The following is a 22,625-nucleotide window of genomic DNA, read 5'->3' on the forward strand; positions in this document are numbered from 1 at the left end:
GCTAGGTAGTCAATGCCCAAGTCAAAATGCTAACAGGGTGTGGGGGTGTGTTTGTGTGGGTTTGAGTGTGTGTGTGTGTGTGTGTGTGTGTGTATGTAAATTGCCAAGATGATTCTAAAATTTATATGGAAATTCAAGAAATCTAGAAGAGCCAAGATAGTTTTTAAACAAAGAAGTACAAAGTTGGAGGACTTATACACAAGTTCTCAAGAGTCACTATAAAGCCATAATAATTAAAACTATGGTCTGGACTTAAGTATAGACAGTCATAATGAAAGGACAAAAAGCCCAGAAACAGACCTATACATATATGTTCACTTTATTTGCAATAAATGCACCTCTGCAATTCATTGGGGGAAATCATGCTCTTTACAATAAATGGTACAGGAGGAATTGACAGCTATGTGAAAAACATGAAACTTGATACTTTATATCTTTACAACAATTAATTGGAGGTCAGTCATAGACCAATATATTGATAGAGGTGTTGGTTACATGCATATATACTTAGGTATAATATCATCAAGATATATACTTCATTAGTGCAACCTACCATATGTGTTATACCTCAATAAAAATGTGGTTACAGATGCATGCATATATAATGTATACCTACATCAGGGCATATGTATATATAGATAATTTACTTCAACTTTTATTTTAGGTTCAGGGGTACATGTGGAGGATGTGCAGGTGTGTTACACAGGTAAATGTGTGCCATGGTGGTTTGCGGCACAGATCGTCCCATCCCTAGGTATTAAGCCCAGCATCCATTAGCTATTCTTCCTGATGCTCTCCTTCCTCCATCCCCTCCCTCCCAACAGGCCCCAGTGTGTGTTGTTCCCCATCGTGTGCCCATGTGTTCTCACTGTCAGCTCCCACATATAAGTGAGAACATGCGGTGTTTGGTTTTCTGTTCCAGTGTTAGTTTGCTGAGGATATCAGCTTCCAGCTCCATCTATGTCCCTGCAAAGGATGTAATCTTGTTCCTTTTTATGGCTGCACAGTTTTCCATGGTATTTATGTACCACATTTTCTTTTTTTGTTGTTTTTTTTTAAGTGTTAAATAATCTTTATTTGATATTACACATAAACCACACAAAATGCCTTTGAATAAGTAAAAGGAACCATCTTAAATACAGGGAATTCTAATTACGCTGGCATAGTTAAGGCCAAAAATACAAAGTAGACATTGCTACCTTATCTTCAACCCTTGCCTTTAAGAGGCAAATAAGCACAAAATACAGGTGAATCTTGCTTGGTTCTGAGACAGTGAAGAATTTCCCCAGTATTTAAATATATTCACACAACCAGTCATATAAATCTAAATATAAACCAATATAAATATAAATATAAAACCAATCTTCAATAAGTTTTAAGATGGTATCACCATCTTTGTGAAAAGTTGAACATTATTAACAAAGTCTAATCATATCTTTAGAAGGAGTAAACAGTGATAGCATTCACTGAATTGGAATTACTATTGATATTCAAAAACCAAACTTATTCATTTAACCACAAGCCAGTCTTAGTTTTAAATCAGGACTGCCCAACAAAATATTCTGACAGTCATTCATAATCTGAATTCTGGTGTATGAGATCTATTAAATTATGGTACACATAAAAAAGTCATGAGACATTTCTGTTTTGTAATATAAGGTATAAGGCAGTGGCCAATTATTACTCACTAGTAGCTTTTTTGAGATAAGCTATCAAGTCTGCCCTTTCTGCATTGTTCTTAATGCCAGCAAAGATCATTTTTGTTCCAGGAATGTACTTCCTGGAATTCTCAAAATACTCCATTAGTGTATCCTCTCCCCAGGTGATGCCTTTGTTCTTATCGGTCTCTATGTAAGATAATCCAATGGCCTGACCTGTCTTCCACCCGAAGAGACCATGGAGATTAGGCCCAGTCTTGTGCTTGCCTCCCTGTTCCACGGTGTGGTACTGGGCACACTTCTGAACAAAAATTTTCTTGCCTTTCTCAACATCACCCATATTTAATTTTCTCTTTCATCACTGGCACTACAAAGGTTCCCGCTCAGAAGCCAGACGTCCCGCTGTATGTACCATATTTTCTTTATCCAATCTATCATTGACTGGCATTTAGGTTGATTCCATGTCTTTGCTATTGTGAATACTGCTGCAATGAACATATGTGTGCATGCATGTATCTTCATAAGACAATGATTTATATTCCTTTGGGTATATACCCCACAATGGGATTGCTGGGTCTGATGGTATTTCTGCCTCTAGGTCTTTGAGGAATTGCCACACTGTCTTCCACATGGGTTGAACTAATTTTCACACCCACCGACAGAGTAAAAGCATTCCTTTTTCTCTGCAACCTTCCCAGCATCTGTTATTTTTTGGCTTTTTAATAATAGCCATTCTGACTGGCATGAGATGGTATCTCATTGCGGTTTTGTTTGCATTTCTTTAATGATCAGTGATGTTGAGCTTTTTTTTCATATTTTTGTTGACTGCATGCATGTCTCTTTTGGGAAGGGTCTGTTCAGATCCTTTGCCCACTTTTTAATGGGGTTGTTTTTTTCTTGTAAATTTAAGTTCCTCATAGACTCTGAATGAGGTATTACCAGTGAAGGCTGAGAAACAGCAAAGATGGCAGCCAGCTCCCTCCTTTGGAAGCTCCCTCCCAGGGGGATACTGACCTGTCGCCAGCCCGCACATATCTGCAGGAGGTGGCTGGAGACCCCTGTTGGGCGTTCTCACCCAGTCAGGAGGCATGGGATCAGGGACCCATCCAAAGAAGCAGTCTGGTTGCTTTGGGGTAGAGCAGGTGTGCTGCATTGTGGGGGATCCTTCCTCCTCCGGACCACCTGTATTCTCCAAAGCCAGCAGGTTGGAGCGGCTGAGTTGACCAAACTGCAGAGATGGCAGCTGCCCCTCCCGCCAGGAGCTGCATTTCAGGGAGAGATCAAAGCTCTGTCCATAGAACCGTTGCTGGAGTGGTTAAAGCCCCCGCAGGGATTCCTGCCCAGTGAGGAGGAATGGATTGGGGTCCTGCTTAAAGAAGCAGTCTGGTCATGATCTGGCAAGCCAGCTGTGCTGTGTTGTGGGGAACTCTTCCTTGTCCAGACTGTCTGTATTCTCCATAGCTGGCAGGCTGGAGTGGCTGAGTCTATGAACCACAGTGATGCCGGCTGCCTCTCCCCACCTCCCCCGGGAACTCAGACCCATCTGAGATGGATTCCAACCTGCTGCTGTTGGCAGGCTAGGATTCCAAGCCAGTGGGTCTTAACTTGTGAGGTGCCATGGAAATGGGGCCTGCAAAATGATGCTGCCTGGCTCCCTGGATTCAGCCTCCTTCCCAGAGATACGTATGGACAGATTTCCCACTGTGCTGAAGATCCCCGGGGCCAGAGTGTGTAAAACTCCTGGGTTTCTGTGTGTGCCTGAGCAGCTGATGTGCCCAGACTCCATACAGGTCTGTGTATCAGACCCACAGCCCTGGTGGCATGGGCTCACAAGGGGATCTCTTGATCCATGGCTTGCAAAGATCCATGAGAGAAGCATGGTTTCCTGGGCAGGACTGCACACTCACTGCTTCCCTTGGCTGGGAGTGGGGATTCCTTTGGCTCCATGCCGCCCCCGGCTGGGCCGTCACACCCTCTGCCTGCTTGTCTTCATTCTCCATTGGTCGACCTGTTCATCCAGTCAGTCCCAATGTAAGAACCTGGTTATCTCAGTTGAAGGTGGGGAATTCCCTCGCCCCTTTTCATTCTTTGTGAGCGCTGCAGACTGCAGCTGCTTCTAATTGGCCATCTTGCATCACTCTAAACATTTCTTTTTTAGCCGTAGTTCTTAATTCCTATAGCCCTTGGTTTATCACCAGTTTCCTGATAAAATAATCCATCCACGTTCTCCAGTCACGGGATGATGACTCAGGCCAGGGATCCAGGACATTTTCTGGGAAGTAGCTGAACTTGCAGAACTGTCCTGTTCGGAACTGAGCTAACTCACTGCAGAGAGGTACTCCTTCCACCTCTCGGCAACTGATGCCAGCCCTCGATAGTTACATTTTTATTGAGGTATAATAAGTATTGTAAATTACATAAAATTAAACAATGATCCTTTCAGCTGGCATTTCACAGTAAACAGCATTATATGCTTGAAATTAATTTAGTCATCCACAGAGCCTAAAGCAATATGCCCTGACTATAATTTAGGATCTCAACCTAAGAATACACATTTTGGGTTACAGCATCCCCATCTTTCTTCCCTATGGTAGACTATCAAAAACAGCCACAATTTTTATAATTCCTTCCATCAGGAGTTGGAGTTTATTTTCTACTCCTTGAATCTAGACTGGTAGTGTAATTTGCACTGTCCAATAAAATGGGGTAGAATTAATATATAATTTTGAGCCTGGGCCTGAAGAGGATTTGCATTGTTTTGTTGCCGCTCCTGGGACTCTTGCCTCTGCCATCATGTGAACAGGCCTGAAGTAGCCTACTGGAGAATGAGAGACCACCTGGGGCCATTCAGCCAAGTCAGGTAATTTTCTTTCCTTTCATTTAAAAAATCTGTTTCCTTCATTCTTTAAAAATATTTTTAATTGACACATAATACTTGTTCATATTTATAAGGTAGAGATGGATATCTCAATACTTGTATACAATGTGTAATGATCAAATCAGGATAATCAGCATAACTATCACCTCAAATATTTATCATTCTTTGTGTTGGGAACACTCAACATCCTCTCTATTTAAAAAATACAATAAATTATTGTTAACTGTAGTCACCCTACAGCACTACAGAACACCAGAACTTATTCCTATCTGTAAGCTTAAATCTGATATTTCTTTGTTGATTTTCTGTCTAGATGATCTGTCCAGTGGTAAGAGTGGGGTGTTAAAGGCCCCAACTGTTACTGCATTGGAGTCTATCTTTCCCTTTAGACCTAAAAATATTTGCCTTGTTTATCTGAGTGCTGTAGTGTTGGGTACATATATATTTACAATTCTTATATCTTATTGCTAAGTTGATCTCTTTATTATTATAAAATGACCTTCTTTGTCTCTTCATACAGTTTGACTTAAAGTCTGTTTTTATCTGATAAGTATGGCTACCTCTGCTCGCTTTTGGTTTCTGTTTGCCTGAAATATTTTCTTCTATCCCTTCACTTCCAGTCTGTATGAACCTTTACAAGTGAAGTTAGTTTCTTGTAGGCAGCATACAGTTGGGTCTTTTTTTTTTTTTTTTTTTTTTTTTAATCTTGGCAGCCAACTCTATATCCTTTAATTGAGAATTTGATCTGTTTACATTACATTCAAGGTTACTATTAATAGATGAGGCTTTATCCTGTCATTTTGTTCATTTTTTTCTGGTTGTTTTGTGTATCCTTTGTTCTTTTCTTCACCTATTTTTTTTTAATCTTTGTGGTTTGGTCATTTTCTGTAGTGACAAAGTTTGATTCCTTTCTCTTTCTCATGTGTATATCTGCACTACCAGTGAGTTTTATACTTTCGTGTGTTTTGACAATGGTAATCATCCTCTTGCTTCCAGATGTAGAACCACCTTAAGCACTCCTTGTAAGGTCAGTCTAGTGGGAATGAATTTCTTCAGTTTTTGCTTATCTAGGAAATACTTTATTTCTCCCTCATTTCTAGGGGATAGCTCTACTAGGTATAGTATTCTTGGTTGAGTTTTTTTTTTCCTTCAGTACTTTGAATATATCATCCCATCTTATTGTCTACTAACCTGTAAAGTTTCCACTGGGAAATCCACTGTTAATCAAATGGAGTTTCCCTTATATGTGACGTGATGCTTTTTTCTTGCTGTTTTTAACATTTCCTTTTTTTTTTAAATTTTTTTGGATACAGTCTCGCTCTGTCACCCAGGCTGCAGTGCAGTGGTGTGATCTTGGCCCACTGCAACCTCCACCTCCTGGGTTTAAGCAATTCTCATGATTCAGCCTCCCAACTAACTGGAACTACAGGTTCACACCACCACACCCAGCTAATTTTTTTGTATTATTAGTAGAAATGCGGTTTCTTCATGTTGGCCATGCTCGCCTTGAACTCCTGGCCTCAAGTGATCCACCCGCCTCAGCCTCCCAAAGTGCTGGGATTACAGGTGTGAGCCACCACACCTGACGAATATTCCCTCTTTTTGACTTTTGACAGTTTGACTACTATGCACCACAGAGAAGACCTTTTTGGGTTGAATCTATTTGAGAACCTTTGAGCTTCCTAGATTTTGGCCATATCTCTCCCATGTCTGTTTTTAAAGCTCTTGATTGTATTTTTTTTTTTTTTTTTTGAGACAGGGTATCACTCTGCCACCCAGGCTGGAGTGCAGTGGCACAATCTTGGCTCACTGCAACCTCCACCTCCTGGATTCAAGCAATTCTCGTGTCTCAGCCTCCCAAGTAGCTTGGATGGCAGGCATGCACCACCAAACCCAAATAATTTTTGTATTTTTTAGAGACAGGATTTTGCCATGTTAATCAGGCTTGTCTTGAACTCCTGGCCTCAAGTGATCCACTGCCTTGGCCTCCCAAAGTGCTGGGAAAACAGGTGGGAACCACTGCACCTGGACTCTTGATTGTATTTTTATTTTATTCCTTAAATTCTTCAGCTCCACAATCTCTGTCTGGTTTTTAATGACACATATATCCTTGTTGAATTTCTCATAAGATCATAAATTGTTTTTCTAATTTCATTGATTTGTCTATCTGTATTCTGTATATCTCATAGTTTCCTTAAGATCATTATTTTGAATTCCTTCTTAGCCATTTGATATAATCTTTAAATTTAGGGTCTGTTAATGGGGAATTATTGTGTTTCTTTGGAGGTGTAATGTTTCCTTGCTTTTCATGTTTCTTGTGGCCCTAAACTGATTTTTGCACATCTGGGGGAACCGTTGCCTCTTCCAATGTTAGGGAGCTTTCATAGAGAAATACTTTTTCCAATAGTTGTCTCCTATAGTGTTCACTGAGTAGGGTGCTTTGACTTTGGTTCTGGGTGGGTGCAGTAATATAGTCTTCAGGTGACTTTTTTGGCTATAATCAGCATTCAGTGGTGTCTGTGAGTGCCTCAGTGTCCTGACGGTGAGTGTTTGTGGAGACAGTGGTATGGCTTTTCTTGGTGTGAGAGCCATCATTCAGATTAGTTCTCGGGCCTTAGGCATATGCATGCTAGCTGCAGTGCCTTTGCTAGTTGTGGGGTATTGCCAACAGCAAGGCGGGCACCAGGCAGGCCAGTCCTCAGTGCCTTAGAAGTGCAAGCAGCATATGGTGGCTCTGCTGGTGAAGGGGGTGGGGCTGTTGGCAGCAGTGGGTGCCAGATGGGATGCGCCTTGGGCCTTGGGGGGTGCATGTAGCATGCAGTGGCTCTGTCAGTTGAGGGTAGCCAAGTCATTTTAGACTAGCCAGTCCTCAGATGACCCAGTAGCTGCCCACAGATACATGAATGAGCTTAGTTGAGACAGGAAATCCTTTCTGCAAGCACCTGAATTGGACAGTTAAGCCCATCCCAAATTCACAAACCATAGTATCATGAGCCAAATAAATAGTTGCTGTCATAAGCCAGTAAGTTTTGGGGTGGTTTGTAACCACTGGCACAATTGTAACTGGTATCAATCCATTATGATTTTTTTACTTTAAAGAGTACATTTTTAAAAGAATACTGCCATATCTGGGTCAATATTAAACTTATGACTACACAGTCTACATTCACTGAGAAATGAGTATTTGTCAGATAAAGACCCTTACCTCGATTGGATTTCTATAGAAAGACTGACTTCCAGAAGATGGAAATGACATAGCAATAATACGTTCTGAAAGTCAAAATCATCACTATTACAAACATTATTATAGATTTCATATAACATACAAAAAATTAATTTATACATGATCAGACTCCATTTTCACAGAAAAAAACCTTTTAAGATTGAGGTTGACAGAAAAGAGCTAATACCCAGGATAATCAAATAACACATTAAATTATCCAACACAATGACCATTAAACTGGCATGGAGTTCTTAAGTCTCCACTAGTTCTAGCTGTATGCCATGTACTTATGATGGCCTCAGTCTGAAGTTCCCCTTGTTCTTAGAATTTATTTCTTATCTTAAATACCAGAGAAAATCCAAGATTTCTAGGCACCAGTGATGGCGGGAACTCCCAAGGTGCTTTGCAGCCCTCTGACTCAGAAAACCTGCGATCTACAAAGCACTGACCTCATTCTCCGGGGTTCTAGGATGAGAAGAGGTCTCTGTGGGATCCTTGGGACTCAGAAATAACTACTAGAAGTTAATAAATTGAAACCCAAATGGAGTCAGCTGAAAATCCATTCAAGTTCCTACGCTGCAACTGAGTAGTCCTGAATTGAGAAGACATGCAGATCTTCCATTGCCAGGGCTAAACCACAAATATGTCACACTATCACAGTGGCATATATCCTCATGAATAAAGAATATTTTGAATGAGTGTGTCTTAGATGAGGCAAAAAAAAAAATACAAGAAAAAGTGAAGTAATACAAGTAAATCAACAGTTAAGTGTCACAAACCTGTAATGTAAGTGAGGTCTAGGTCAAATCCATCCCTTGTGTATCGCCTTTTGTTTTCTGAAACCTGAGAGTTTAAAAATCATCATTAGTTTGTGAAACATTCATCAACATAAAAATAAAAAACATTATACAGTATAGATATCAACCCTTGCCAATGGGTCCCAAAACACAAAATATTTTTCTGAATCATAAGCATGTTTTGCCCACTTACCAGCCTTCTCATCAGCTTTTCAAGTTGTCTTTTTTGATGAACCAGATGAAAAATTCTTATCAGAATAATAAGTCGTAGAAGTCGAACTAAATGTGTCCATCTAACAATAAATTTAAAAGATCCATTTTTGCTTCAGAAAGGAATTTTATCAATATAAACTATGTCTAGAGCAGCAGTTGTTAACCAGAGGCAATTTTCCCTCTTCTCCCCAATTACCCACCTGGGGGATACTTGGCAATGTCTGGAGGCATTTAGGTTTTCACAACTGGCGGGCGTGCGTGTGTGTGTGTGTGTGTGTTACTTACATCTAGTGAATAGAGGCCAGGAATTTTGCTAAACACCCTGCAATTAATATAACTGCTCACCACCTTCTTATGACAATGATCTGGCCCAAAATGTCAGTAATGCTGAGGCTGAGAAATTCTGGTCTAGAGAAATAGTGATATGATAGACTCTTAGCATTTGTAAATTTAATTTTGGAATTTAAGACTAGCATTTTCAATTTTTCTACATCAAAACAAATAGATTATTCTTGTTCATCTTTGTTATTCCTATGAGTAACAGATGTTCACTACAGCTGCTAATGCACATCAGGCAGGCAACAGATTGAGATACTTCCAAAGTGTGCTAGCTGGTATCTCTCCTACCATCAGAACCACCGAAGCAGAGAACTGATGGTCTGGACTAGTGCTTCTCTGATTTGGGCACACATCAATAAGAGCCACCTGGAAAAGCTTGTTAAGCTGCAGATTGCTGGGTCTCAGAGATACTGATTCAGTGGGTCCAGGGTGGGGCCTAAGGTATTTTTCTTCTTATATTTCTAGCAAGCTGTCAAGTGATGCTGAGGTTTCTAGTCAGAGGACCACATTGGCTGAGGTTATTTTCAAATAACTCCAAAAGCCTATCACTTAACATGCTTTTAGTTGGGGCCTGAGCTGTAGTCCAGGGAAGCTGGGGTACAAAAAGAAATCAGCTATTTGACCCATGAACAAGCTTAGGAAGCCGCCATCTACATCCCAGTATACATTTGCTCTTTCATTTTCCTCATTGTCAGAGTAAAAAAAGAAAAAGAGTCACCAGGGCCTCATACACTCTTTAGTTTCCTAATCCCTAACAGTCCTAACTTTGCCTTAGCTTTCTTTGTTTCTACCACAACTATACTGCAAAACTCTACTCTTGTGTTGCTACATGTGTCATCTCCTAGTTTCTGTTCTGTTTGCTATTTTTTAGAAACTCATGATTGAAGTCACTCAAATTTTGCGTATGCTCAAATAAATTCCCTCTTGGCTGTAGGAAAAATCCAGACAGAACATTATGTGTAAGGGATTTGTAGTTGAAGCACAGAGGGGAATTGTTTTCAATATAAATTTTTTGATATAGCAGATATTAAACTGATAAGAATATTATACTTGATCTTAGCCAAAAGGCCAAAAAATGATACAAATGGGAATTTGATGAGAACTTCAAAATGTAGAGAAGTTAAAGTTAGTACAAGAGTAAAAGTCCTTCTTTGGGTACTGCATCTTCTTTATTCCATTAATGGTACTTAGTGTCTATACTCTTCACTGGTCCCTAAATATCGCAATCTTTAATTTCAAAGTATGTGGGAATTTACCTAAACATCTCATTTTAAAGCAATGTATTTGGTATAGAATGAGAACATTTGAAGTTGAAAAGATTATATAGCATAAAAGCCACAGAAAATGCTAAAATTAATGAAAAACTTTAAGAGAGGTAAGTCTTATGTTTCATACCTGGGAATATTCCTAAGCAACTTAATGTCAAAAAAAATGTAAACAACATCAACCAGCAGAGGAATCACAATAATGGCAGTATCTAAAATGTTAAATAAGTCAGAAAAATACTGCTGTCTCCTGCAATATAAAACAAAAAAAAAGTTCATTCCCCCCTGCAAGAAGAGATAGGAATATTTAAAGACCACAAACTATTGACTCATCCGCGTTAAGAATTCTACTATCATGAATTATTTAAAATGTATTTTCTAGAGTAGACTAAGGGGAAAATATAACATTCATGGGAAGTTTTCAAACAATAAAATTATATTCATCATCTGACACTTATATGTGACTAAAACACCAACATGGCAATTCAAACATAATAAGAGATATAACTAAATGTGTAATAATCACCCTTATTGTGGACAATGGGGTATCTATCCCCTCAAGCATTTATCATTCATGTTACAAACAATCCAATTACACCCTTTCAGTCATTTAAAAATATACAATCAAGTTATTGTTGACTATGGTCAATCTGTTGTGCTATCAAATAGTAGGCGTTACTCAGTCTATTTTTTTGTACCCATTAACCATCCCCACCTCCCCATCCCCAAGCCCCTCCTACCATTCCCAGCCTCTGATGACCATCCTTCTACTCTCTAGGTCTATGAGTTTAATTGCTTTTTTTTTTTTTTTTTTTTAGAGCCCCATAATAAGTGAGAACATGTGATGTTTATCCTTCTGTGCCTGGCTTATTTCACTTAACAAACATAGTGATCTCCAGTTCCATCCATGTTGTTCCAAATGACAGGATCTCTTTTTTTTTCTTTTTTTGAGATAGAGTTTCATTCTTGTTGCCCAGGCTGGAGTGCAATGGCGTGATCTCGGCTCACTGCAACCTCCACCTCCCGGGTTCAAGCGATTCTCCTGCCTCAGCCTCACGAGTAGCTGGGATTACAGGCGCCCGGCACCACACCCAGCTAATTTTTGTATTTTTAGTAGAGATGGGGTTTCTCCATGTTGGTCAGGCTGGTCTCGAACTCCTGACTTCAGGTGATCTGCCCACCTCAGCCTCCCAAAGTGCTGGGATCACAGGCATGAGCCAGTGCACTTGGCCAGGATCTTATTGTTTTTTATGGCTAAATAATACTCTCTTGTGTATATGTACTATATTTTCTTTATCCATTCATCTGTTGATGGACACAGGTTGCTTCCAAATCTTAGCCATTATGAACAGTGCTGCAACAAACAGGGAATGTAGATATCTCTTCTACATACTGATTTCCTTTCTTGTGGGTATCTACCTAGCAGTGGGATTGCTGGATCATATGGTAGTTCTATTTTTAGTTTTTTGAGTAACCTCCAAACTGTTCTCCAATTGATTCTACTAATTTACATTTCCATGAACAGTGTATGAGGGTTCTCTTATCTTCACATCTTTGTCAGGATTTGTTATTGCCTGACTTTTGGATATAAACCATTTTAGCTGGGGTGAGATGATATCTCACGGTAGTTTTCTACACTGTGAATTTCTCTAATGATCAATGATGTTAAGCATCTCTTGATATGCCTGTTTACCATCTGTATGTTTTCTTTTGAGAAATGCCTACTCAAATCTTATGCTCATTTAAAAAATTAGATTATTTGATTTTTTCCTAGAGAGTTATTTGAGCTCCTTACATATTCTGGTTATTAATCCCTTTTCAGATGGGTAGTTTGCAAATGTTTTCTCACATTCCGTGGGCTGTCTCTTCACTTTGCTAATTGTTTCCTCTGCTATGAAGCAGTTTTTTAACTTCATGTGATCCCATTTGCCCATTTTTGCTTTGGTTGCCTGTGCTTGTCAGGTATAGCCCAAGTAATTTTTGCTCAGACCAATGTCCTGGAGATTCTTCCCAATGTTCTCTTGTAGTATAGTAGTTTCACTGAGGTCTTAGATTTAAGTCTTTAATCCATGTTGATTTGATTTTTGCATATGGTGAGAGGTAGGGGTCTAGGTGCATTCTTCTGTATGTGTATATCCAGTTTTCCCAGAATCATTTGTTGAAGAGACGTCTTTTGTTCAATGTATGTTCTTGGCACATTTCTTAAAAATGAGTTCACTGTAAGTGTGTGTGGATTTGTTTCTGGGTTCTCTATTCTGTTCCAGTGGTCTATGTGTCTGTTTTTATGCCAGTGCCATGGTGTTTTGGTTATATAGTTCTGTAGTATAATTTGAAGTCAGGTAATGTGATTCCTCCAGCTTTGTTCTTTTTGCTTAGAATAGCTTTGGCTATTCTGGGTCTTTTGTGGCTCCATATAAATTTTAAGATTGTTTCTTCTATTTCTGTGAAGAATGTCATTCATATTTTGACAGGGAGTGCATTGAATCTGTAAATTGCTTTGGACAGTGTGGACATTTTAACAATATTGATTCTTCCAATCCATGAACATGGAATCTCTTTCCATTTTTTGGTGTCCTCTTCAATTTCTTTCATCAGTGTTTTATCATTTTCATTATAAAGATCTTACACTTCTTTGGTTAGGTTAATTTCTAGGTATTTAATTTTATTTGTGGCTATTGTATATAGGACCACTTTTTAAATGTCCTTTCCAAATGGTTCACTGTTGACATATAGAAATGCTACTGATCTTTGTATATTGATTTTGTATCCTGCAACTTTACTGAATTTATCAATTCTAATAGTTTTTTTTTTGTGGAGTCTTTAGTATTTTCCAAATAAAATGTATCATCTGCAAACACAAGGATAATTTTACTTCTTCCATCCCAATTTGGATTTCTTTTTTTATTCCCTTTCTTTCTCTTCTATAATGGCGCTAGCTAGGACTTCCAGTACTATGTTGAACAACACTGGTAAAAGTGGGCATCCTTATTGTGTTCTAGGCCACAGAGAAAACCTTTTCATTTTTTCCCCATTCAGTATGGTACTGACTGTGGGTCTGTCATATATGGTTTTTATTATGTTGAGGTGTGTTACATCTATACTCAGTTTTTTTAGGGTGTTTACCATGAAGGGATGTTGAATTTTATCAAATGCTTTTTCAGCATCAACTGAAATGATCTTATGGTTTTTATCCTTTATTGTGTGGATATAATGTATCACATTGATTGATTTGCAAATGTTGAACCATCCTTGCATCCCAGAGACACATCCCACTTGTCATGATGAATGATCTTTCCCATATATTGTTGAATTCAGTTTTCTAGTATCTTGTTGAGGATTTTTGCATCAATATTTATCAGATATATTAGCATGTTTTTGGTTTTGGCTTTGGTTTTTGGGTTTTTTTGTTTGTTTGTTTTATTTTTATTTTTTTTTTTTTTGAGACTGAGTCTCACTCTGTCACCCAGGCTGGATGGAGTGTAGTGGCGTGATCTCAGCTCACTGCAACTTCTGCCTCCCAGGTTCAAGTGATTCTCCTGCCTCGGCCTCATGAGTAGCTGAAATTACAGGCGCCCAGCACCACACCCAGCTAATTTTTGTATTTTTAGTAGAGACGGGGTTTCACCATATTGGCCAGGCTGGTCTTGAACTCCTGACCTCCAGTAAACCACCCGCCTCTGCCTCCCAAATTGCTGGGATTATAGGAGTGAGCCACCACTTCCAGCCTACATGTGTCTTTATGGGAGAAGAGTGTTTCCTGTAGGCAACAGATCAATGGGTCTTTTTATTTATTTATTTATTTATTTTTGAGATGGAGTCTTGCTCTGTCACCAGGCTGGAGTGCAGTGGCGCCATCTCGGCTCACTGCAAACTCTGCCTCCCGGGTTCAAGTGATTCTCCTGCCTCAGCCTCCTGAGTAGCTGGGACTACAGGTGTGCACCACCACACCCTGCTAATTTTTGTATTTTTAGTAGAGACAGGGTTTCACCATGTTTGCCAGGATGGTCTCTAGCTCTTGACCTCGTGATCTGCCTGCCTTGGCCTCCCAAACTGCTGCGATTACAGGCGTGAGCCACCACACCTGGATGGGTCTTGTTCTTTCATCCATTCATCCACTGTCTTTTGATTGAAAAGTTTAGTCTACTGACACTCAATATTATTATTGATAAGTAAAGACTTACTCCTGCCATTTTGTTATTTGTTTTCTGGTTGTTTTGGGGTCTTCTCTTCCTTCTTTCCTTCCTGTCTTCCATTAGTGAAGGTAATTTTCTCTGGTGATATGATTTAGTTTCTTGTTTTTTATTTTTCGTGTATCCATTGTTATGTTTTTTGGTTTGAGGTTACCATGAGGCTTGTAAATACTATCTTATAATCCATTATTTTAATCTTATAATAACAGTTTTCATAAACAAGTAAAAAGAAAACTAATAAAAACTCTACAACTTAACTTTGTCTCCCTATTTTTTAACTTTTTGTTATTTCTATTTATGTCTTATTATACTATCTATGTCTTGAAAAGTTGTAGTTAATATTTTTGATTGGCTCACAGTTTAGTCTCTCTACTTAGAATAAGAGTAGTTTATAAATCATGGTTACAGTGTTATAACATTCTGCATTTTTCTGTATACCTACTATTACCAGTGAGTTTTATACCTTCAGGTTGTTACTTATTGCTCATTAATGTCCTTATCTTTCTGATTGAAATGCTCCCTTTAGCATTTCTTCTAGGACAGGTCTGGTGTTGACAAAATCCCTCAGCTTTTGTGTGGAAAAGTCTTTATTTCCCCTTCACTTTGAAGGATATTTTCACTGGATACACTGTTCTAGGGTAAATGTTTTTTTCCTTCAGCACTTTCAATATGTCATGCCACTCTCTCCTGGCCTGAAACATTTCTACTAAAGAGTCTGCTGCCAGATATATTGTAGCTCCATTGTATATTATTGGTTTCTTTTCTCTTGCTGCTTTTAAGATCCTTTCTTTATCCTTGATCTTTGGGACTGTGATTATTAAATTCCTTGAGGTAGTCTTCTTTGAGTTACATCTGCTTGGTGTTCTATAACTTTCTTGTGCTTGGATATTGATATCTTTCTGTAGGTTTGGGACATTCTGTTACTATCCCTTTGAATAAACTTTCTACACTCCCCACCTCCTCTTTAAGGCCAATACCACTTAGATTTGTCCTTTTGAGGCTATTTTCTAGATCCTGTAGGCATGCGTCATTGTTTTTTATTCTTTCCTTTGTCTCCTCTATGTATTTTGAAATAGCCTGTCTTCAAGCTCATTAATTCTTTCTTCTGGTTTATCAATTCTGCTATTAAAAGACTCTAATGCATTCTTTGTCATGCCAACTACATTTTTTGACTCCAGAATTTCTGCTTGATTCTTTTAAATTATTTCAATCTCTTTGTTAAACTTATCTAATAGAATTATGAATTCCTTCTCTGTGTTATCTTGAATTTCTTTGAGTTTCCTCAACGCAGCTATTTTTATTTCTTTGTCTAAAAGGTCACATATCTCTGTTTCTACAGGATTGGCCCCTGGTGTCTTATTTAGTTCATTTGGTGAGGTCACGTTTTCCTGGATAGTGTTGATGCTAGCAGATGTTCTTTGGTGTCTGGGCATTGAAGAGTTAGGTATTTATTGTAGTTTTCACTGTATTTATTGTAGTTTTCACTGTCAGGGCTTGTTTGTACCCATCTTTCTTGGGAAGGCTTTCCGGATATTTGAAAGAACTTGGATATTGTGATCTAAGCTGTATCTGCTTTAGGGGGCACCCCAAGCCTCCTAAACTCTGTGGTTCTTGCAGACTCATAGTGGTACTGTCTTAATGGTCTTGCACAAGATCCAGGATAATTCTCTGCATTACCAAAAAGAGACTCTTGTTTTCTTCCCTTACTTTCACCCAAACAAACAGAGTCTCTCTCTCTCTCTTCTGAGGCACCTAAAGCTTGGGATTGAGTGACACAAGCACCCCTGTGGCCACCACTACTGTGACTGCATTGGGTCAGACCTGAGGCCAGCACAGCACTGGGTCTTGCCCAAGACCTGCTGTAACCACTCCTTAGCTATTGCAGAAGTTTGCTGAAGGCCCTGGGGCTCTACAGTCATCACATGGTAAAAGCAGCCAGGCCTGTGTCCTTCCCTTCAGGATGGCAAGTTCTCCTAGCTTCCAGGTGGATCCAAAGGTGCTGTCTGGGAATCAGGGCCTAGATCAAAAACTTTAAAAGTCTACCTAGTGTTTTATTGTGCTATGGCTGAGCTGTCACTCAAACCACAAGATGCAGTCCCTCCCACTCTTTCCACCCCTGTCCAAAGGCAGAGGAGCATCAATCCATGGCCACCTCAAACACAGGCCAAGGGGGGTACCGCCAGACTACCGCCAATGTTCTCATAAGGCCCAAAGGCTCTTAAGTCAGTTTGTGGTGAATGCTCCTGTTAATTATTTTAAAATGCTTCTTTTTTATTTTTATTTTTATTTTTGAGATGGAGTCTCGCCCTGTCACCCAGGCTAGAGTGCAATGGTGTGATCTCGGTTCAGTGCAACTTCTGCCTCCCAGGTTCAAACGATTCTCCCGCCTCAGCCTCCCAAGCAGCTGGGATTACAGGCAACCACCACCACACCCAGCTAATTTTTGTATTTTTAGTAGAGACGGAGTTTCACCATGTTGGCCAGGATTGTCTCGAACTCCTGACCTTGGGATCCTCCCACCTCAGCCTCCCAAAGTGCTTCTTATAAAAGTACAAAATAGCTTAATGCATTATAAAAATAATCAAACTTACCCTTCTACAAATACTCGAAGAAGAACATCCATGAGAAAAAATAAGGCAATAGCTAGAGAAATAGAACGATAATCCAAAGGAATATAAAGTTTGCTGTCAGTGAAAATTAGGTCGGCAAGGAGGAGAGTGACATCCAGTAAGACCAGGAAAACTCCAAATATTCTAAAATAAATAAATAAATAAATGCAAAGATAAAGGGGCATTTGTCCCTATAGCTATACTATATTTAAGCCACTGATCAGGAACCAAAATGTTATTATTTAGTATTAAGCTGCCCAGTGGCAGGAAAAACTGTAATGCCTTAGAATCTCAGAAAAATCACCGTTTTCACCCAATAAAAGCAGTTCTTAATAAACAAAATTCTCACCAAACCACTTCACAAGATATTAGCATGGCCTTTTATAGTAGACACATCAGACCAACACCTCAAGAGAGAAAAGTAAAACTGAATTAAAATCACCTGTGTCTGTTTAGAAACTCTTCTTAAAATTTGAGAATTTCATAAGAAGTTTATACCAATTTCTCATAAAAAAATAAGCCCTCATTAATCTGGATAATTCTAAAGAATTTATTAATAAAAACCAAATGAAAGCATGAGTAACATAAGCTCTTAAAAGACCAGGATTTCTCATCAGTGACATTTTCAACAAGTACATGATTCCATATTTATGGGTACTTCTAGCATAGTGATGGGCATATGAGTCTTGAACTCTAAAGTACCTCCTGCCACTTGCTGTTACGTATTCTAAATACATTCTCCATAAATTGATTAGACTATTTGCCTAATCTATGAAGATGAATTAGTCTTTGAAGTAGTTTTTTAAAAACTTGCAGCTCGAATTCAAATATTATTAATTCAAAAGGAAACAATTATATTGCATAAATCTATATCATAGTATGAAATCTTACTCTTATCCAGAGAAGAGTCTAAGTAAATTGTTTCCAGAATTAAAGAGTAATTTCAGATATGTATAAGGTACTTAATAAAACACTTTACTAATAATTATAGAATTTTAACATTTGATTTTCATTAATGTTACTTTTGCAGATGGAAGAAAAACAATATTAATATGTTACTATTAATCTTAGGCAAAAGCCATTTATTTGCAATTCTTAATGTCCAGCTGAAACCAAAATTCCATGATAAATTAGATTACATTAGATGGGGCACATGGCTACTTAGCAACCAATGGACAATGGAAATGCTTTTTTGTCATTTTATTTCAGTGTTTCTCATTGAAATATTAAGTCTCATATATATATATATGTATGTGTAGATATATATGAGACTCATATATTTTTTTTTCTTTTTTTTTTTTTTTTTACATGGAGTCTTGCTCTGTCACCCAGGCTGCAGTGCAATGGTGCAATTTCAGCTCACTGCAACTTATACCTCCTCGGTTCAAGCGATTCTTCTGCCTCAGCCTCCTGAGTAGCTGGGATTACAGGCACCCACCATTATGCTTGGCTAATTTTTGTATTTTTAGTAGAGATGGGGTTTCACCATGTTAGCCAGGCTGGTCTTGAACTCCTGACTTCATGTGATCCACCCGCCTCGGCCTCCCAGAGGGCTGGGATTACAGGCGTGAGCCACTGCGCCCAGCCAAGTCTCAGATATATTTAATACATGGTGTTTTCTATGTCTCACATACCCAAATGCAAAGGATGATACAATTGAACGCACAATTTTCTTAATCTTGCTGCTGCAAAAAGAAGTAAAAATAAAATTAATCAGATTTCTTCTAACATATATTGTAAATTTAACCAAAAAACAAAGGCCTTTATAAATATAATTTTAAAAGAAAATTATTCAGAAGTTGTATAACAAAATGCTTTTTACTAATAGCTAAAATTTTATTCTTCCTGCTCCATGAGTATTTTACTTGTTTACTATGCTATCCAGAAGACAGTAAACTTTGGATGTTTAGTAACATTTCCATTGCATGCAAAGCCCCAACCCCAACTTTATGGCAATACTAAACTTAAACTTGTGGTCATCAACTCAAGGAGTATAGCATGAAGACAGAAAAGGGTGGTAGAAGAGAACTGTATTTTAATGCCAGCCTGGGCAAGTCGTCAAACTTTGGCCAGATCTCAGTTTCCACCGCAATAAAATAAGGTGTTTCAGGAATGAGCATAGGGAGTAAATGATGCTCTTGTCATCTCCTCAAACTAGACACCTAGTGAACAGATACACATTAGCAAGAGTCGCATATGAGGTTGCAAAGGAACTTCAGAGGTAAGACATTTTAGTAAGATACACTTCAAAGGACAAACACCCGAAAGACTGGGCTCCTTCCATTAATCAAAGGAAGGAGAACCTGTTTGATGGAGCCTCCAATAATGCCTCATTTTACCTTATGGCTGGAGACAAGGTAGCTGATGAGGAACAATTTTTTTTGTCCTACTGAAGCCTCCTGTGTTGGAGGCTCTTCAGGAGAAGCCTCCAACACAGGAGGTTTCAGTAGGAGAAGTCTTCAGGAAGTTTCTGTCATACTGAAGCCTCCAACACAGAACTCAAATTTTACCCCGAGAGCCATGAATCCTAAGACAATGCTCACAGCCTGTGCCTAAGACTGGAGAACAAAGAGGGCAGATACTGAGCAGAACTGGGGCACTGACAATTGGCCTTTGACATGAACAGACATTTCTCAAAAGAAGACATACATGTGGCCAACAAGCATATGAAGAAAAGCTCAATATCACAAATTAGAGAAATGCAAATCAAAATCACAGTGAGATACCATTTCACACCTGTCAGAATGGCTATTACTAAAAAGTCAAAAAATAACAGATGCGGGCAAGGTTGCAGAGAAAAGGGAACACTTATACATTGTTGGTGGGAGTGTAAATTAGTTCAACCACTGTAAAAAGCAGTATGGCAACACCTTGAAGAGCTAAAAGCAGAACTATTTGACTGAGCAATCCCATTACTGAGTAGATACCCAGAGGAATATAAATCATTCTACTATAAAGATACATGCATATGAATGTTCACTGCAGCACTATTTACAATAGCAAAGACAGGCAATCAACCTAGGTACCCATCAGTGACAGATTGGATAAAGAAAATGTGGTACATATATACAATGGAATACTATGCAGCCATAAAAAAAGAATGAGATCATGTATTTTGTGGGAACATGGATGGAGCTGGAGGCTCTTATCCTTAGCAAACTAGTGCAGAAACAGAAAACCAAATACTGAATGTTCTCACCTATCAGTGGTAGCTAAATCATAAGGACTTATGAACACAAAGAAGGAAATAGACACTAGGGTCTACTTAAGTGGGGAGGGTAGGAGGAGAGAGAGGAGCAGAAAAGATAACTATTTGAGTACTGAGCTTAATACCTGGATGATGAAATAATATGTAAAAAAAAAAAAACCTCCCTGACACAAGTTTACCTATGTAACAAACCTCACGTGTACCTCCAAACCTAAAATAAAAGTTAAAAAAAAAAAAATTGGCCTTTGATGAATGATGTTAGGTTAACCTGAGATAAAGGAAATCCCCAATCCTTCTAATCTTCCCCTCTCCACCTGGACCCACCACCTCCGCCCAAGGCTTGGAGAGTGAAGGCTGATGTAGATGGAGGATCAATTGGCCAAAAGAGGTGAATTCTCTCCTCAAGTTGCCACTCCCTTACTACAAGAACCTCTGATCCCACACAGTCTACTGGATCTCTGGGTATCAAGGAAATGTCATAAATCTGAACTCACTTGACAATGTCACCATACAGAACCAAGCCTGACAGGTTACGAAGGCATGAAGAAGTGGCTTGGGTGGCTTTAGCCCCTTAATCTGTTTCAGTGTCCCCTGAAACTATACCAAGTAAATACACAATTGAGACTTTTTGGGTTAAAAAAAGTGTACTATGTAAATGCAGCTTCAAGCAGTTATGTGCAGAGTTTGCAGGGAAATAACTACGACTCAGTAAATTCATATCCAGGAAAAGTACTGTTTACACTCGGGAGCAACAGACAGACACTCCAACATGAAGCAACACGAAGCACAGCCTCCATGTACCTTTCCTAAAAACAATTACTCAAAGTTCTTGAGTCAGCTGAGCAATGAATCAAAATGAAGAACACAGAAATAAGGAAGATGACTTACAGAGAAAAGATGGTAAATAATATAAACTCAAAATTAGGTAAGTCTAAATAATAATTGTTAATGTAGCATAAAAATGTAGCAGGTGAACAAAAGCAATGGCAACAAAAGCCAAAATTCACAAACAGGATCTAATTAAACTAAAGAGCTTCTGCACAGCAAAAGAACCTACCATCAGAGTGAACAGGCAACCTATAGAATGGGAGAAAATTTTTGCAATCTACTCATCTGACAAAGGGCTAATATCCAGAATCTACAAAGAACTCAAACAAATTTACAAGAAAAAAACAACCCCATCAAAAAGTGGGTGAAGGATATGAACAGACACTTCTCAAAAGAAGACATTTATGCAGCCAACAGACACATGAAAAAATGCTCATCATCACTGGCCATCAGAGAAATGCAAATCAAAACCACAATGAGATACCATCTCACACCAGTTAGAATGGTGATCATTAAAAAGTCAAGAAACAACAGGTGCTGGAGAGGATGTGGAGAAATAGGAACACTTTTACACTGTTGGTGGGACTGTAAACTAGTTCAACCATTGTGGAAGTCAGTGTGGCAATTCCTCAAGGATCTAGAACTAGAAATACCATTTGACCCAGCCATCCCATTACTGGGTGTATATCCAAAGGACTATAAATCATGCTGCTATAAAGACACATGCACACGTATGTTTACTGCGACACTATTCACAATAGCAGACTTGGAACCAAGCCAAATGTCCAACAATGATAGACTGGATTAAGAAAATGTGGCACATATACACCATGGAATACTATGCAGCCATAAAAAAGGATGAGTTCATGTCCTTTGTAGGGACATGGATGAAGCCGGAAACCATCATTCTCAGCAAACTATCGCAAGGTCAGAAAACCAAACATGTTTTGGTTCTCACTCATAGGTGAGAATTGAACAATGAGAACCCTTGGACACAGGAAGGGGAACATCACACACCGGGGCCTGTCATGGGGTGGGGGGATGGGGGAGGGATAGCATTAGGAGATACATCTAATGTAAATGACAAATTAATGGGTGCAGCACACCAATATGGCACATGCATAAATATGTAACAAACCTGCATGTTGTGCACATGTACCCTAGAACTTAAAGTATAATAATAAAAAAAAAAGTAGCAGGTGAAAATGTAAATAAATGATTCTAAAAGTAAAGATAAATAATATAAAATCATGAATAATAGTATTGATTTGAATTTTTAGGCATTCTTACACTAGGATTCAAGGTGTGGAAGAAGATAGAAGTAAAGGGAGGTTGCATTTCTTATCTTTCACAGGTACAAGTCCAGTTTTATTCTCGATATTAATGGAAAAAATGGTATAATTATGTTTTCTAAACA

General features: G+C 38.7%; 2 protein-coding genes and 1 pseudogene across 2 annotated transcripts in view; all 3 read right to left on the reverse strand.

Moving 5' to 3' along the window:
* Positions 1 to 22,625, reverse strand: part of TPTE2 (transmembrane phosphoinositide 3-phosphatase and tensin homolog 2) — a 130,327-nt gene that overhangs the window by 35,000 nt on the left and 72,702 nt on the right. The window contains 6 exon segments of the mRNA XM_054529366.2: positions 7,742 to 7,806; positions 8,539 to 8,602; positions 8,750 to 8,849; positions 10,504 to 10,623; positions 17,155 to 17,316; positions 18,807 to 18,857. Of these exon segments, the coding sequence (XP_054385341.2) occupies positions 7,742 to 7,806; positions 8,539 to 8,602; positions 8,750 to 8,849; positions 10,504 to 10,623; positions 17,155 to 17,316; positions 18,807 to 18,857 (562 nt within the window).
* On the reverse strand, positions 1,590 to 2,121 carry LOC134759925 (cytochrome c-like). Its single transcript, XM_063715096.1, has one exon. It carries the CDS (start codon positions 1,996 to 1,998, stop codon positions 1,681 to 1,683), a length of 318 nt encoding a protein of 105 aa, XP_063571166.1. The 5' UTR covers positions 1,999 to 2,121; the 3' UTR covers positions 1,590 to 1,680.
* LOC134759929 (U2 spliceosomal RNA) lies at positions 10,093 to 10,188 on the reverse strand (annotated as a pseudogene).

The sequence above is a fragment of the Pongo abelii genome, chromosome 14 (genome assembly GCF_028885655.2).
Source record: "Pongo abelii isolate AG06213 chromosome 14, NHGRI_mPonAbe1-v2.0_pri, whole genome shotgun sequence".
Taxonomy (NCBI): Eukaryota; Metazoa; Chordata; class Mammalia; order Primates; family Hominidae; genus Pongo; species Pongo abelii.